Genomic DNA, 14846 nt, shown 5'->3' with positions numbered 1-14846 from the left:
CCCTAATTGAAACTAGCGAACGAAAATTTGCTATGTCGTACGTTTATAAGTCGGAGACAACACATGCGGGTACGACGTCCTCTTAAGCCGGTCAATTTTCACATATTATTTATAATTTTTATATATTATTATAAGATATTATATAGTTCATAGTTATATACATATTATATTATTAATGTGTATATATGATAATCTTATGCATATACCAATGGCTAGTGACTATATTGACAATAATACTATAGAAACGAGTAACAGCATTTCTCACACACGCTTGTGGTACGTGGTACATGTCAAAGGCAAGCACTCCGAAAAAGCTGTTTCACCAGAAAATAAATAACAAAATAGTTACATAAATTATTATATCTGAGCTAATATGCAGCTGTCTCACGTACATCGTACATGTATACCGTGTATGGTATATAATATATTTATGTATAACTATAATAATTGTTATTGTTGTTCTTTTTGTTGTTTCAAAATATGTCAGAGGTGGCCAGTCGAATATATTAATGAATACTAAAATTTATAATTTCGGTCTCGTAAAACGTTACCCACACGGGAATTACAATAATAATTACCTCTAGGATACAAAAACATTTAAAATAAACTTTTAGGTCGATTTTCGTCAAGGAACCTGCCTAAATCATATAATAAAAAAATCTAATGATGTAATATTAATAATAGTTACCTAGGTATTTCAAATTTAGAGTTGAGTTTTTATTGTATTATTTTAATACATAAAGCTCTTTATATTTATTGTTTATGTCATTGTTTACTGACGCTGCTAACTTATCGTTAGGGGCACATAATAGAGGGGTGATTTATACACTTTGAATTACACGAATTTTTCACGCAGTCAAAGTTCAAAAAGCTCTATGAAACATGGCGCACATTTTTTTGCGTTCAAAAAGTTCTATCCAGAGCGGCCAATTTACTTTGAACGGTTAATTAAGGTAAAGGTGACTTATAATTATTGAGGAATTTATGTTTAAAATATATACTATTAAATTGCATACAATATTCAAGCACGGCCAAACACTTGAACACTATGACGCATACATTTTGAAGAAGTTTCTCACGATTCAAACTTTTGTGGTTCGTGAAAAACTACTGAACTTACATGTTACCAATATCAATTCTTATACGTATTCACGAATATCGATAAATACTATTTTAATATGATATACCTTTTAAATATCGAGAACATCTCAGTCGAATATTTTGATTTTGGGTGGCTAACTTCGTGGGCCTTGGATAATCAGTTCTACAAGGTAAGTCAAGATTCTAATTTTTTTGATAATATTTGTAGCTTTGGCATCATTGCATAATTTAATCAGGCTATTTCATTCCTTGTTTTATACTGAAAATCCGAAATAGTTTGATTACCTAGTTACTGTTTATAAAAAAAAAACACTTCTATTTGTTAGTAAATACAATAAAAAAAAAAATTTTGTATAGTTTTTTATACGGTCTAAACATAGTCATATTCATAGTTATATTTTTACAATTTACAGGTTTAATAGCCTTAATACAAAAATCATTATAATCATAATTGAACTGTAATAAACATTTTGTGATTAAAATAAAAGTCTACTACAAAAAAAAAGCAGGGTCTTGTTTCCATAATAATAATAATAATAACAGTAATAATATTATTATATAGCTATGGAGTGGGTATATAATATAGACAATTGTTTTAAAATGATTGTGTGAATGGAATAAATAAATGTTAAATTAAGTTTCAAAACAATTGAGTTGCATATTTTTAGTTTTAAAAAGTTTGAATGAAATGAATGTTTTCATAGTTTTGTGCTTGCACTATGCTTCCGGTCCGTATATTTATGGCATGAAATACGTTACTGGACCCGGTTCCTGCTGGTATATATTTAGCCTCTTCGACACACAAGTGTCGCGAAGACCTGTTTACCTATATATATATATAATATATTATACTTGTTATATACACGTTTACATTTCACAGAAGTATGAGGATTAGAAAGGGCCGTTTTCGAAAGGTGGTGGGAAATAGGGAGCTGCTGAAAAAAATATAAAAATAAATACGAGGCCGGTAGCCATTTTAAATCCTGCTCGATTTCGACGGCCGATTTTCCGCTCGAAAGCGACGATATTTTAATATCGCTCCAAAAAATATATTATCCGGTCCGCCGCGTTATTCAGCGTTCGATATTATTATTACGGATGGGTACGGGTCTAAGTAAAGTTTTAGCTATAGCCCCATGCATTCTACGGAATTTTCTATACCATATACGCGTTTTGACAACGATGGATGATCTATGTATATATTTATAGTATATCATTGATCATAACACAAAGAATTCCTCGGGGAGTCGTTGTATCTTATATTATTATCGTTAAATTGTACCGACATACCTACTTTATTATTATTATTTTACTTCATAATAAAATATTTTTATAAACGTTAATTTTTTTCTCATACAATTATATATGATAAATAATTTATTGACATATCAATTGTATCGATTGGAAAACCGTAAATCAGAAAGCCATTGTGGCATAGCACCTAATCTAACCGAAAAAATAACCAAGCAATCACATTATAATATTGTGGTATGTCTTGTACACTACTATAACATTTTTCTGCCAACTATTTAACCATTTAGTTAATGTTCAATATAATAAGTATATAACATTTATAAATGTTTAATATTATAATAAAATATTTGTACTGAATTTTTCAAAATTAACTGACATGCTTAATTAAGGGTACCGGTGCCAGTTTTTCAAATTTTCCAAAATTCTATAAAATTTGAAAATTTAATTTCATATCTTAATTGCTACCTAAATATTATAAGACTTTCCCGCTAATCTACTACCGGATACCTATTTTGGGGGATTAATAGGGTGATTATATCGAAAAAAACGACTTTACGGGAATAACTCTCAAGCTTTGTGAAATTGTCAGATTTTAATGACTATTTTTTTATCTGGAAGAAGAAGACATTGTATAGCCTGCATCGATCTCTGATGTTGTGTTTTATTTCAAATAATTGTATTAAAAAATGTTTTAAAAAATGCTTTTTATCTTGAATTTTTTTAGACATATTATAAAGTTTGAGAATAATATATTGAAAAATAGAGAACGATGTGGGCTGTAGAATATTTCCCTCTAGAAATTAAAAAAATAAATATGAATTTTGGTTGATACTACAAGGCGGTATTGTTATTCCCACAGGGTGTATTTTTGAGGACAAAATGGCATAGGCGCCGGGCGCCTTGAGGCTATAATTTATTTAACTTTTTTCAGATTGAGTCCGTGGCAAATTCGGGAGTATCGGAAGAGTGGCGAAATGGGAAAAGACTGAGCGTACATATCTGAGGACTAAAAACCCAAAACCGTTGGTTTATGTTATGTATTATGCTTGATGTCACTGATTAAGTAAGACGACATACAGACGACGAGGGAGGAGGAAATCATATTATTACCCTCCTTTGACTTGCTCCCATCCGAGCGATACGTCTACACTGGATTTAGCATGTTACTTTAATGTTCGGTTGCTGTGTCTTTCGAACGGTTTGAGATGTAGCACCGCAATCAGATTTCCATACTCCTTTCCAATAGTGCCTATCAGTATCGTACCCTATATAATATAAGTGGTATAATAATTATGTATGCTTATATTATTTTACTTTACGACAGTCGTTTTCTTTTCTCTTCCGAGTGTTATCGGAACAGCGAAAACTTAAATGCACTGTGCGCTAGTCCATCCCGGATGTACTGTGTAATTTATTGAATTCCGTGTACAGTCAGAGGCGACGTCCTTTGAACGACATCCGCCGTCGTATATCAATCTTGGGGCACCCTCGTGCACACGAGGCACACCGAAAAGTATATTATCGCTGCAGACAGCTCGATGAAATGAGTCATTCTTCCGCCTTGTCCTGCTTTGAGTGCATTTTATAATGTATATTATATTTATAAAGCTTTCTACGGAGCTTTTATCGTACGATACACACAGTGCGGTTATATATATCGTTAATATATCGTTGATTTCGTTATTAATAGCAGTCGTCCAATGGTCGTACAGTGTAATAATTACGCATGTAATAATGATATTATGATTGTCAACAAACGAATGTCTGTAAGTTATATTTTTTATGTATTTTAAAATTATCGGGTGCAGAACTATTTTTTTTTCCGAAATTATAAGCATACGTATTTCATCAACACTTTAATCTTTCCAAATAGGTAACCAAATTTGAACTTATCGAGAGGTCTACTGAACATTATAATATTAACTCTGTACAAAATATAATTTGACAAATATTAGAATCATTAATAGTTTTAACTTTGTAAAATAACGAATGTCTCATCAAGTCTGTTGCATACGTATAAATTACGTCCGTTGCATTAAATAATCTGAAAGAAAGTAAAACACTTTTATTAGTAAAATAAAATCGTCACTATTCCGTACACAAAACATAACACGATATTAAATTTCTTGGGTTCACACTGGGACATGAACATATTATATTTTATATTAAATTTTTTTTGACACGAAGTCATTATTTTTGTCAAATTAAAATTGTAAGAAACATAATTTGAAGGAAAGCAATCGTTTTTTAGATTATTATAATAACATGGTTTGCTACATATCACAGTCAAAATTGTAGTTTACAAATATAAAAAAGCTCGACTCACTCTAAAATGTATTACATGCCATTACATAAATATTATTTTATAATATTACCTTCGAGTTATCGTACAATTTACATCAACAAATTTGACGATAATGCGTAAATAGTTTATATTTAACAGAAAATACCACTAATATCATCAAAAACTGATACTGACAAGATCTATCAGTCTACCCTAAGTATTAACTAAGATATAATACACATTGTCAAATGAGGATTATATTATAATGCGGACGGAGGAAATATAAAATAAACAACACGATATATAATAGTATAATCATAAAACGTAATATTTCGCTAAAACTAAAACACATATTATGCAGCTAAGAAAGATAATTTGATTTCTAACAATGCAAGTGCTATGCGCTTAATATAAAATATACACGACGTACACATAGACTAAGAATAGGCAGTAGTATAATGCAGTAAAAACAATGTGAATTTAGTCGCCTTTAATATATACAAGTGACCTTACGACCCTGTTAAAAAAATACATGATCGCGTGATTTAAATTTTTTAAAAACAATATCATGATGCAACGAATAAAATGTAATTATAATATTTTATTAAAAATTAACTTGGTATAAATTTAGCTCACATACCTATTTATAAGCTTTTAATAAAATATTAAAACTTCGTTTCGATTTGATGTAAACAATTTAATAAACTATTAAATTATATTGTGATTGAACCGTAATATTAGTTATTAAATAATGTGCATTTTTTTATTCTACAGCGTCATAATAATAGTCAATATAAATTCCGTTTGATATTTCTCAACGCCATTGTATAAAATGATATTATTTGTACGATTAATGTATAATATGTATATTCATTTACTAAACTGTTAAAGTCTAGTTACGAAATAGCATCGACCATTAGTGTTAAAAGTAAAGTAAAGTAAAAAATAAAAATAAATAAATAAGTAAATAATTTTTAGACATCCCTAAGGGGGTTTAAACCGACTCACGATGGTTTGTTGAAAACCACAAATCAGCGACTTCCGTTATCAGGTTATGGTTAATTATTATGTACAATATAGCTCAAAAATAAAGATATTTCAAGTAAATTGTCTAGGTGATAACGAACAATTAAGTGTTTGTTATTACAGTAATGTGTAGTATGGAGAATGTTTTTTTTTTGGTACACAAATAGTTTTAATTCTTTGTACCTATCAAGTATACAGCATACATATAGCTTACATACATTTTTAATATCTGAACAAGTTTTCATGCAGTTAATATTAGGCGATGCATTAATTTATATGTTCAATTTAGATTAAACATCTGTCTCTCAAAAATAAAAAACAACTGCAGTATAATTACAATTTATAATTTATAAAGTACATTCCTAATTTGACAAAAAGTGGATGTCATAATAACATGCTAGAAAGCAACTAATACACTTCTTTACTTATACAACTTATACAATATTTATTTCCATAAGTGGTTTTTGGAGTTATACTGATTCTCTTAGAAAGAAATTTCTAAATAAATAATTACACATAGTAATTTGAAAAAACGCAATTCGCAATTTTATAAAGTGCAAATATAAATATTTAAATGAAAATTCAAGTCTCTTTTGTCATAAACTAGTTCAAATATTTATCTAGACTCCATTTTACACGATAGCAACTTTAAAGCATATTCTGTTTTAAAAATAATCGAAATGCATTCATTTTTACTCATAATAGGTAACAGATTTTATTATATTAATTGTTTTTTTTTACCATTATTTTATTACGAAGTATTACATCTGTTGTAGCCTCTTCAATTTAGTCATGGTATAAGTTGTGTTTTGGTAGACTAAAATAGCAGTACTGCGTTTAGGGATTTAAATTAAATTGATTTTATTAAGTTTTTGGTATTGATATTACATAATATTTAATAGCTCGGAAACTGCTATTTGTAATTTATATTCAGATATATAATTTAAAAATAATATGTATATAATAGATGAAAAATGTTAAGTGTTTTGTTTTACTCAAATATTTGTTTCGCCACAAGACAATTTATGGTACAAAAAAAATATCTGTTATTCCAAAATATTATGTTCTTAAGTAAGCATAATATATTATTTAAAGGTTCCAAAAATCGAATTTACAATAACTGCATTATAAAAGAAAAAAGGGGTTGAGCATGATTGATGAATCACCCTGTATGATTATTATTTTTACTCGATCTCGGTATAAGACGTTCACAAACACCTGTTATGTGATACATACTACAGAGTAGCCAGAAATATTATATTGAATTTTTGTTTAATTGTTGTAAGGGAAAACAGATTGTCCGGTTGTCCACATTATATAGTTTATTTAATAGCACTATGATAAAATGAGGGGTTGAATATTACACACCTCACGAACGTAAAGTGGCACATACAGAATTTAATTTCAGAGGTGCTAATAAGTATTCTCCTAAAATTACGTTTACAAAGAAAGGGTGCATTTTTGATAAATGCATTTTCACAAAGGAAATCAGTAAGGGGACAGGGTGGGGTGTTGGCCCCTGAAGCAGAACCTTTCCCTAGGTATAGGTGTATAATATACATATATTAGGATTTAGAGCAAGGACTTATATGTACTAAATAACCATTAAATATGTATTTAAAAATATTCACTTATGCAGCAAAAAATTAAAAATATGCAGTTAAATATGCCCTACAAAAAAATTACACATCCTTAATATTATACTAAAAAATTAAAATTTTTTCATTAAATATTTTATTAATAAAATATTATTTTTTATCAAGCAGATACTAAAACAGGTCTAAAAAATGTAATTTGTCCTTTAAATATTTTCTATATTGTAATTTGTTTTAATTATTTTACTTTTATTTTATTTTTATGTAGTTGAGACTGTGTAAAATTGTAAAATGGTACAATTATAACACAGGAAATAAGTTGCTTAATAATCAATTAAACAATTGCGATGCTCCCTGTAAAACAATCAATGTTACCTTATCAAAATTATGATACCAAGAAAACTGTTTGAAAAAAAAATTAAATTTGTTTTTGATAACAGATTGTAAATAAAAATTATACACTTGATTTTTTATTTGTATACAGATTTTTAATTATATGTTTAGCTGTAGTTATTTCAATTTACACCAAAAGTTATGTAGCTTTTATTGGTTCTGGTCTGAATATTTTAACTAGTCAGTATTTTTTCTAATATTGTTTAGTATTTCAAAAAATATCGATCGGGTACAAATATAACATTCGCCTTATGTGATACACTGTTGCACCTATTTTATGTAATGTCATTTAATTTATATTATGTTATACATTTACCAAAGTTATGTTGTATTTTATTCAAGGTAACTAATATATTTTATATGTTTTATACTTTTATAACAATAAAAAAGTAAAAAAATATGTATGTAACTAACATTTTGGCCCTAGTACTGTTAAAATTGTACCCTGTATCGGGTACAGTTTTAAAATTTTTTTTCTATGTTTATATTTATTCAACAACATATGTGGAAATAAAGATTCAATGCACATAATATATTTTTAAAGGTAACAACTTACTTTACTAATTGAAAGTGTAAACGAAGCAAACAATTTTGGATTTTGGTAGAAATAAATAATTTTATGGAAACTGTATAATTGTACACAGTTTCCTCTACCTATATAATAAGTATAAAAAAAACAATAATACAGTCAATATATTATATTATATCTCATTCTTAATTAAAATTTAATATGTATAAATGTTGACCTTGATTCATAAAAATAATAACCAAATGCCTTAATTTTTGATAACATATTCAAATGTACATCAAAAATTAAAATATTCTCCTAACATAATCAAAAATATGTCCCAAAAAAATTAAAAAAATGCACTATAAATTGTGAGTATTTGATCACAAACGTTGTGAAATGTATTATGTACTTAATACGAATACAATAAATACGGTCAGAAAAAATATGGAAATTCATTAAGGTCGTTGCTCTACACTCCACAGTGACATAATAATATATGCGTCTGTTATGATAAAAATCGTTTAATATATTTTTGAATGGAAGATATTATTATTATTATTATTATATTCTGCGCGTGTGTATTTTTTATATATAATATCAAGTGTAATAATAATATGAGGTATTGCCTTAATCCTTTATAATACACTTGCATCGTGGTATATACCTGTGCGGCGTGTCTGCAGGTATATGGTTACTACGTGAGTGGCTTACACGCCGCCCAAATTCCGAAAATCCTGTGCGTGTGATGTGCGCGCGTGCAAGGATCTCGGCGATCTAATATTATCGGTAGATAGGTTGGATTTTCATTGAAGTCGGATAAATCGCGGGAGGAGGTATAATAATAATAATAATATATACATACGCATGATGCATATATTTCAGCGCGCGAACACATTATTATATAAATATAATAATAATATATCCTACTATAATAATTTTATTATGTATATGCGCCGTGTACGTATTTTGTTTGTTCGTAGCACACGTGTTTATCCGCACAGCGTGTAGGTATATATTAAATACAATATTATATACATAATATCGTAGCCATGTACTGGCAGCGTATTGTATGTAGACGTGTTCTAATATTATATTAACACGACGCATGCACATAACCGTCGTGTAAAGTATCTTATATGTTGTACATATATGTATAAACGTGTTATAATAATGTTACAGCTATACAATATATATACATATAATATGTGTATAATATAAAATATTATACTGGAGAGATTATATTAGTGTGTGTGTGTGCACATTTTATCGCACGTCTTCGTTCGAATTTATAATATTATACCCGCGACCGTATTATAATGGGCGGATTTAGAATCGTAGTGTAGTAGGTACACGTGGGTGGGAGAGCTTAAACCCTAACACTTGTTAATTTGCCGTGTAACCGGTATTGATTGTGAATAATTTTATTCGTAGCATTAATTATTTATGTAATCAATAAATCCCTGGGTAATAATAGAATTAGGTATTTATAAGCGTCTACAACCCGTGTCGTGTCATAGGGATGGGCGCCCTGGGACGTGTGGAAAGCACGGGAATCGGACAGAAATCGTGGAAACAAATTCCGTATCATAAGACTAAATAATGGTGAATTTCGTTTAAATTTTAAATATTATATTTATATCAAAAGTACCCTTGGTGGTAGGATCGATGCTTTATTGGTGGAATTGATCAGTCCAATTACAATTTTCTGAGATTTTATTAAATTAATAAAAAAACATTAATAACTGAACAATTATTATCACTGTAGGTAACTGCTAAAATAATGATACAATTCAACAAATCTTTTACAACTGTTAATTATAATTCAAATTTAAATTCAATACAATTATTTATACGATAAATCAGCCTTTTTTTATTACTTCAATATTTAAAAAAATATTAAACACTCAGCATGTATGTTACATAAATAGTGGGAGGGTAAAAAGGTAATATCAAATATCAAACCATGCAATAAGAATTTATAATAACGAATTAGATTGCCTAAAAATAACGAAATCCTAGTAGATATTCTCAGGACACAATCTGGTATGGACATCCTTGGAAATTATTAAAATATATAAAGAAATATATAAATCAAAAGACGTCTCTAAAATAACAAAAGATAATGAATGAAAAAAATTGTAATTTTTGACAGTTTTTGTATCACCGTGAATTTCTAGTCTTAAACTTTTTGTGAATTCACGGTAATTTCTGGGAGTGCCAACCCTAAGAATGTCATGTAAGATACTTATTTATGATTGTTTTATCAACATTTGGTAAATTTGTAAAAATGTAATCATATTAACCAACGCCATGAGCTACCATGAGTTGAAAATATTCAAGTTATCACCAATTGGATACATTTTGGTCAGATTGTTAAGATTAAAGTGAACTGTTTAATAATACATTAGTATTTTTGTTAGTTTTATTTAATATAGTATATTGAAAATTAAAACATTCTTTCGGAATACACGTCACGACACGGTGATTGAGAACCTCTCCTTTATGACTTTTGAAGATTATGTTATAATAAATACTATAGCAATAGCATAACAATATTGTGTTATTTATTTTTTGACAAATAGAAAGACATTTTATTTTTATTCTAGATTTAAATGCAAAAGATATTACCCACATTATTTGCATATACCATATTAAGTTCAAAACGTGCAGATAATGTTATAGTTAAATTGAAATTATTACCTAGGTTTTCATATAATTTTAACTTTAATCAAAGTATACGATAAACGTGTTACATATTGTAATATGTCTATGGGAGTTCATGCTGATGTAGACGTCAAAAATCTTTTTACAGTATTTTAGTTGAGTTTTAATTATATATTTTTTTTATCGTATTATCACGCACGATTCAACGTTATACGCAAAAACAAAGTCTACTAACATTTACTTATACCTCTTAATATATACTTTATACACGCTTTTATTATGAGCAGAACGACAATTATTATAATATGTACATTATAAGTATATAGGTATCGTGGTTTATGTTTACTGGTGTTTGTGCCGGAAAATACGTCGGCATCCTATCCGACCGTGACATTTGGCGGCGGAGACAAGTGGTAGCCAATTATTATTATGTTGTGGGGCATTTATTTTACTGTGCAGGTATTTGTGAATAATATCGGTAAACAAGGGTGTAGTAATATTATGCAGGGAGGGGAAACAGGCGAATTCCGCCCTTAAGCGAATTTCACGTGGTTTCTCGGAAGAAAACACTAAAGTGTGCAACGTATTACATTTTTTATACACCAGTACACCACACCAAACCTTGACGACCACAGAATAAATATTAATTTAAATAAAGAAAAAGCATCGACGGTAGATTGTTTTTTTATTTTAAATATTAGATACTGCGTATTAAACTATTTGAGTGAGTACTTATTTGTTGTTGTTTACAAACCAGTCAATAATTATAATGTGCACCACTATAAGAATTGTTACCTACTTATTAAAGTTATTACGAAATCGAAACGTTTCACTGGTAAACGCCAGTCATGCGTTTATATAAAATTATTATAAGGTTTGATATTTTATTTGAGGTTCGAACTAATTAATTTTAACCAATGAGAGTCTTGGTTTTGGGAAATGGATGATATTAAACTATGTCCACATTGTACCTAATATTTTAAATATGTATTTTCAGCATTACTTATTCAGCGCGTAGGTACCTGCGCACTCACCGTTGTACTCATTTAAATTAATATGTGTGTATGCATTTATGAACACCTAATGTTATAATATTATAATATATTATATTTTTACAACTTGTTTTCAGAACAGAAATGAATTCTGTTTAAAGACTGAGATGCTTAATATAATAATATCAGGTGGCTCATTTTTGTATCCATCATAGCTGAACTAATACCATTTTTTAAGACTAGCTGATTGCCGGTTCTAAATTCTGGTACAAGAAACTAAATACAACATAATATATGACATTATAATATTATAATATGTATGCATAAGTGTGAAAATAATATAATTATATTATAAATTGGCACAGCATGAGAGTCGAGGAGTTGTAGCCAGCACAGATCTACGGGGTGGGGCAGGTAATAACGGCCATTACTCGTGATACAGAGTCACCCCCCACCCTGTCAATTAAGACATTTATATACATATTTTTTTTTCTTAAAAATATTTGCACTTCTCTTACAACAATATAGTATGTTGGTGGGGCGTATTCCACAAAGCTGTCAATGTCACTCACCATCACTTACAATACTAATAATTTAATATTATAACAACAATCACAAGTTACGTATATTATGGCTACCTACATTAAATCGTACATTTTTTGATGTTTAGGATACTTAAAATCCATATTTTAAAATACTAATTGTTCATGATATTAAATGATTTTATTTGTGACAATACAAACATCATATTTTTAATAAAAAAATCTGCTTCATAATTTATCGTAAAAATGTGTGGTTATCATTTGAAAAAAAAAATATTTGTATCACCGATCACACTACTCAAATGGAATAATAATTTTAAAAAAAGTACCTATGTGATTGAAAATATAGTGTAAACGGTACTTACTACTGAGTGCCCTCCCTTATCTATCAGTCTCGCTATGTAAATATCTTAAATCAAAATTACTTATTGTACAGATGATATATAGGTTGTAATTAAATATTTTTAATAAAAAAGGGTATTTATACATAAAATTTCTAAAAATCATAATTTTAATAAATGTATAGGTAGTTAAAGGATAGAATGAGTGTGAATTTAATCATCTTGAATATACATAATTTGTTGTTTTATATAATAATTAAAAACTTGAAAGTTTTGTAGTAATTTTGGAGAAAACGTTGTGGTCGTATTGCTGCAGCAAAGGTGTTGCGGTCACCACGTGTGACCTGAACGGCAGCAAATTCGTCGGTGATACCTTAACCAGCAGAGTTACTCCGTAGCAGAGACGAATCCGTGCAAAATTTCTATTTTACGGGAAAAAGTAGCGTTTACACGGGGTTGTGGGGTGGTGGAAGGGTAGAGCGAGCAAAGTTTACAGTAGTGGTGTAATATGTACTCTCTAAACGGCCACCGCGTTACCCATTAATTTGATTTATGTGTCAGCAGACACTGCTGCAGAAACGGTATTGTTATTATTATACTAACGGCGGCTGTGTGTTCGAAATTGGTACTATATTTCAAATTTAGTACACCGAAACTATTGGTTTGCAGTGTGTGCATGAAACTAGTTTGGAAACACTTGCGCACGCGCATGATCGCATACAATTTATATAAGAATATTATCGTATAATATTATAAGCAATAAGTAGGTAAACGATTTTTATTCGTGATCGGAAAGCCGTATAAGAGATTATTTTCAGTACCTAATCGAAAAGGTGTATTATACCATTTGTTAATATTGGGGTAGGTACCATAAATAACAGCCAAAAAGTAATCTCTAGCAATTGAGACACGAGCATGATAATAATATGAATTACAACTGTAGGTTGTTAATTGTTATTTTATTTTAGCGACTACTGACTAGGGACTTGCATCAATACGGTGACTATAATAATAATATACCGCTGAAAGTATTCAAGGCATTAAAAATCAAATTTACGATATTATGGCATATCGCATATACCACCAACATATTATGATGAGCCGATCATGAAAACTTGGGAGAATGGAATTTTTGTTCTTGGAAATATGATGCTTAACCTTAACACACGAGACAACTAAAGGGGATGTTGTACACGAACGACGTATGTATGAAAGCGAATTACACAACTCACATTTATGTATCAACGTTAAAATATTGTGACACCTATACCGATATTTATCAATAGTATCTGTGAATATAATATAAATTCAGACCGTAACTGATAAGTACAATATAACTCCAAAAAATAAATAACAATGTGTATAATACCATCAATATAATATTATATCTATGATGCATAAGTAATTACTAATTATTATCAATACACATTTCACATGTATGTAATATTGTTATAAAATAATAATTCAAAATTAAAATGTAGGTACTAAAAAAAAAAAAAAATTGAACTCATTTCTTGTTTTTATTATAATTTATGTTATAACTCCAGGTATATATATAATAGGCATATTAAATATATTGTGCATTATTTTATATTCAACTAATTTATAATTTATATATATAAGTACATATTTTATTTTCCTGTAATATCAATGGATATTGCCTTTATTCGTATCTCTTATGTTATTTTAATTACCATACTAACAGCAAAATTACTTATTGTATTATATTAACAACATTCAGCATAGATTATAAATATTTAAAATAAATCAAAATAAAAATGACAATATCTTTATGCGTATATTATAAATAACATTATTATAGTTGTCCATTACGGAATAGCAGATTGTTATTGTTACCTTAAAATGTTAAGTGTTACGATTTCAGATTCACCACACAATTAATTCAATAACTGTAAATTACATTTTATAAAATCTTTTTTTTTTTTTAACTTTTATTAGTGCTTATGTTTTTTATTGACATAGACCCAGTGGTGTACCTGTGAAACATTTTTTTTTTTGGGGGGGGGGGGGGGCATAAAATTATTGGCACAATTTTTTTATGGGTAATAAATTATAATATAATCTGGAACCAAAATATGATTTATATAACAAATCTAAATTTTCTTTTTTTACTGCCAGCCAA

General features: G+C 28.7%; 1 protein-coding gene across 1 annotated transcript in view; it reads right to left on the bottom strand.

Moving 5' to 3' along the window:
* Positions 1-3510: 3510 nt before the first annotated feature.
* Positions 3511-14846, bottom strand: part of LOC100572768 — an 11944-nt gene continuing 608 nt past the window's right edge. The window contains exon 3 of the mRNA XM_003244692.4: positions 3511-3620. Within this exon, the coding sequence (XP_003244740.2) occupies positions 3511-3620 (110 nt within the window). The remainder of the gene's footprint in view (positions 3621-14846) is intronic.

This window comes from Acyrthosiphon pisum, chromosome X (genome assembly GCF_005508785.2).
Source record: "Acyrthosiphon pisum isolate AL4f chromosome X, pea_aphid_22Mar2018_4r6ur, whole genome shotgun sequence".
Lineage (NCBI taxonomy): Eukaryota > Metazoa > Arthropoda > Insecta > Hemiptera > Aphididae > Acyrthosiphon > Acyrthosiphon pisum.
This window is presented reverse-complemented; position numbering and strand designations above follow the sequence as displayed.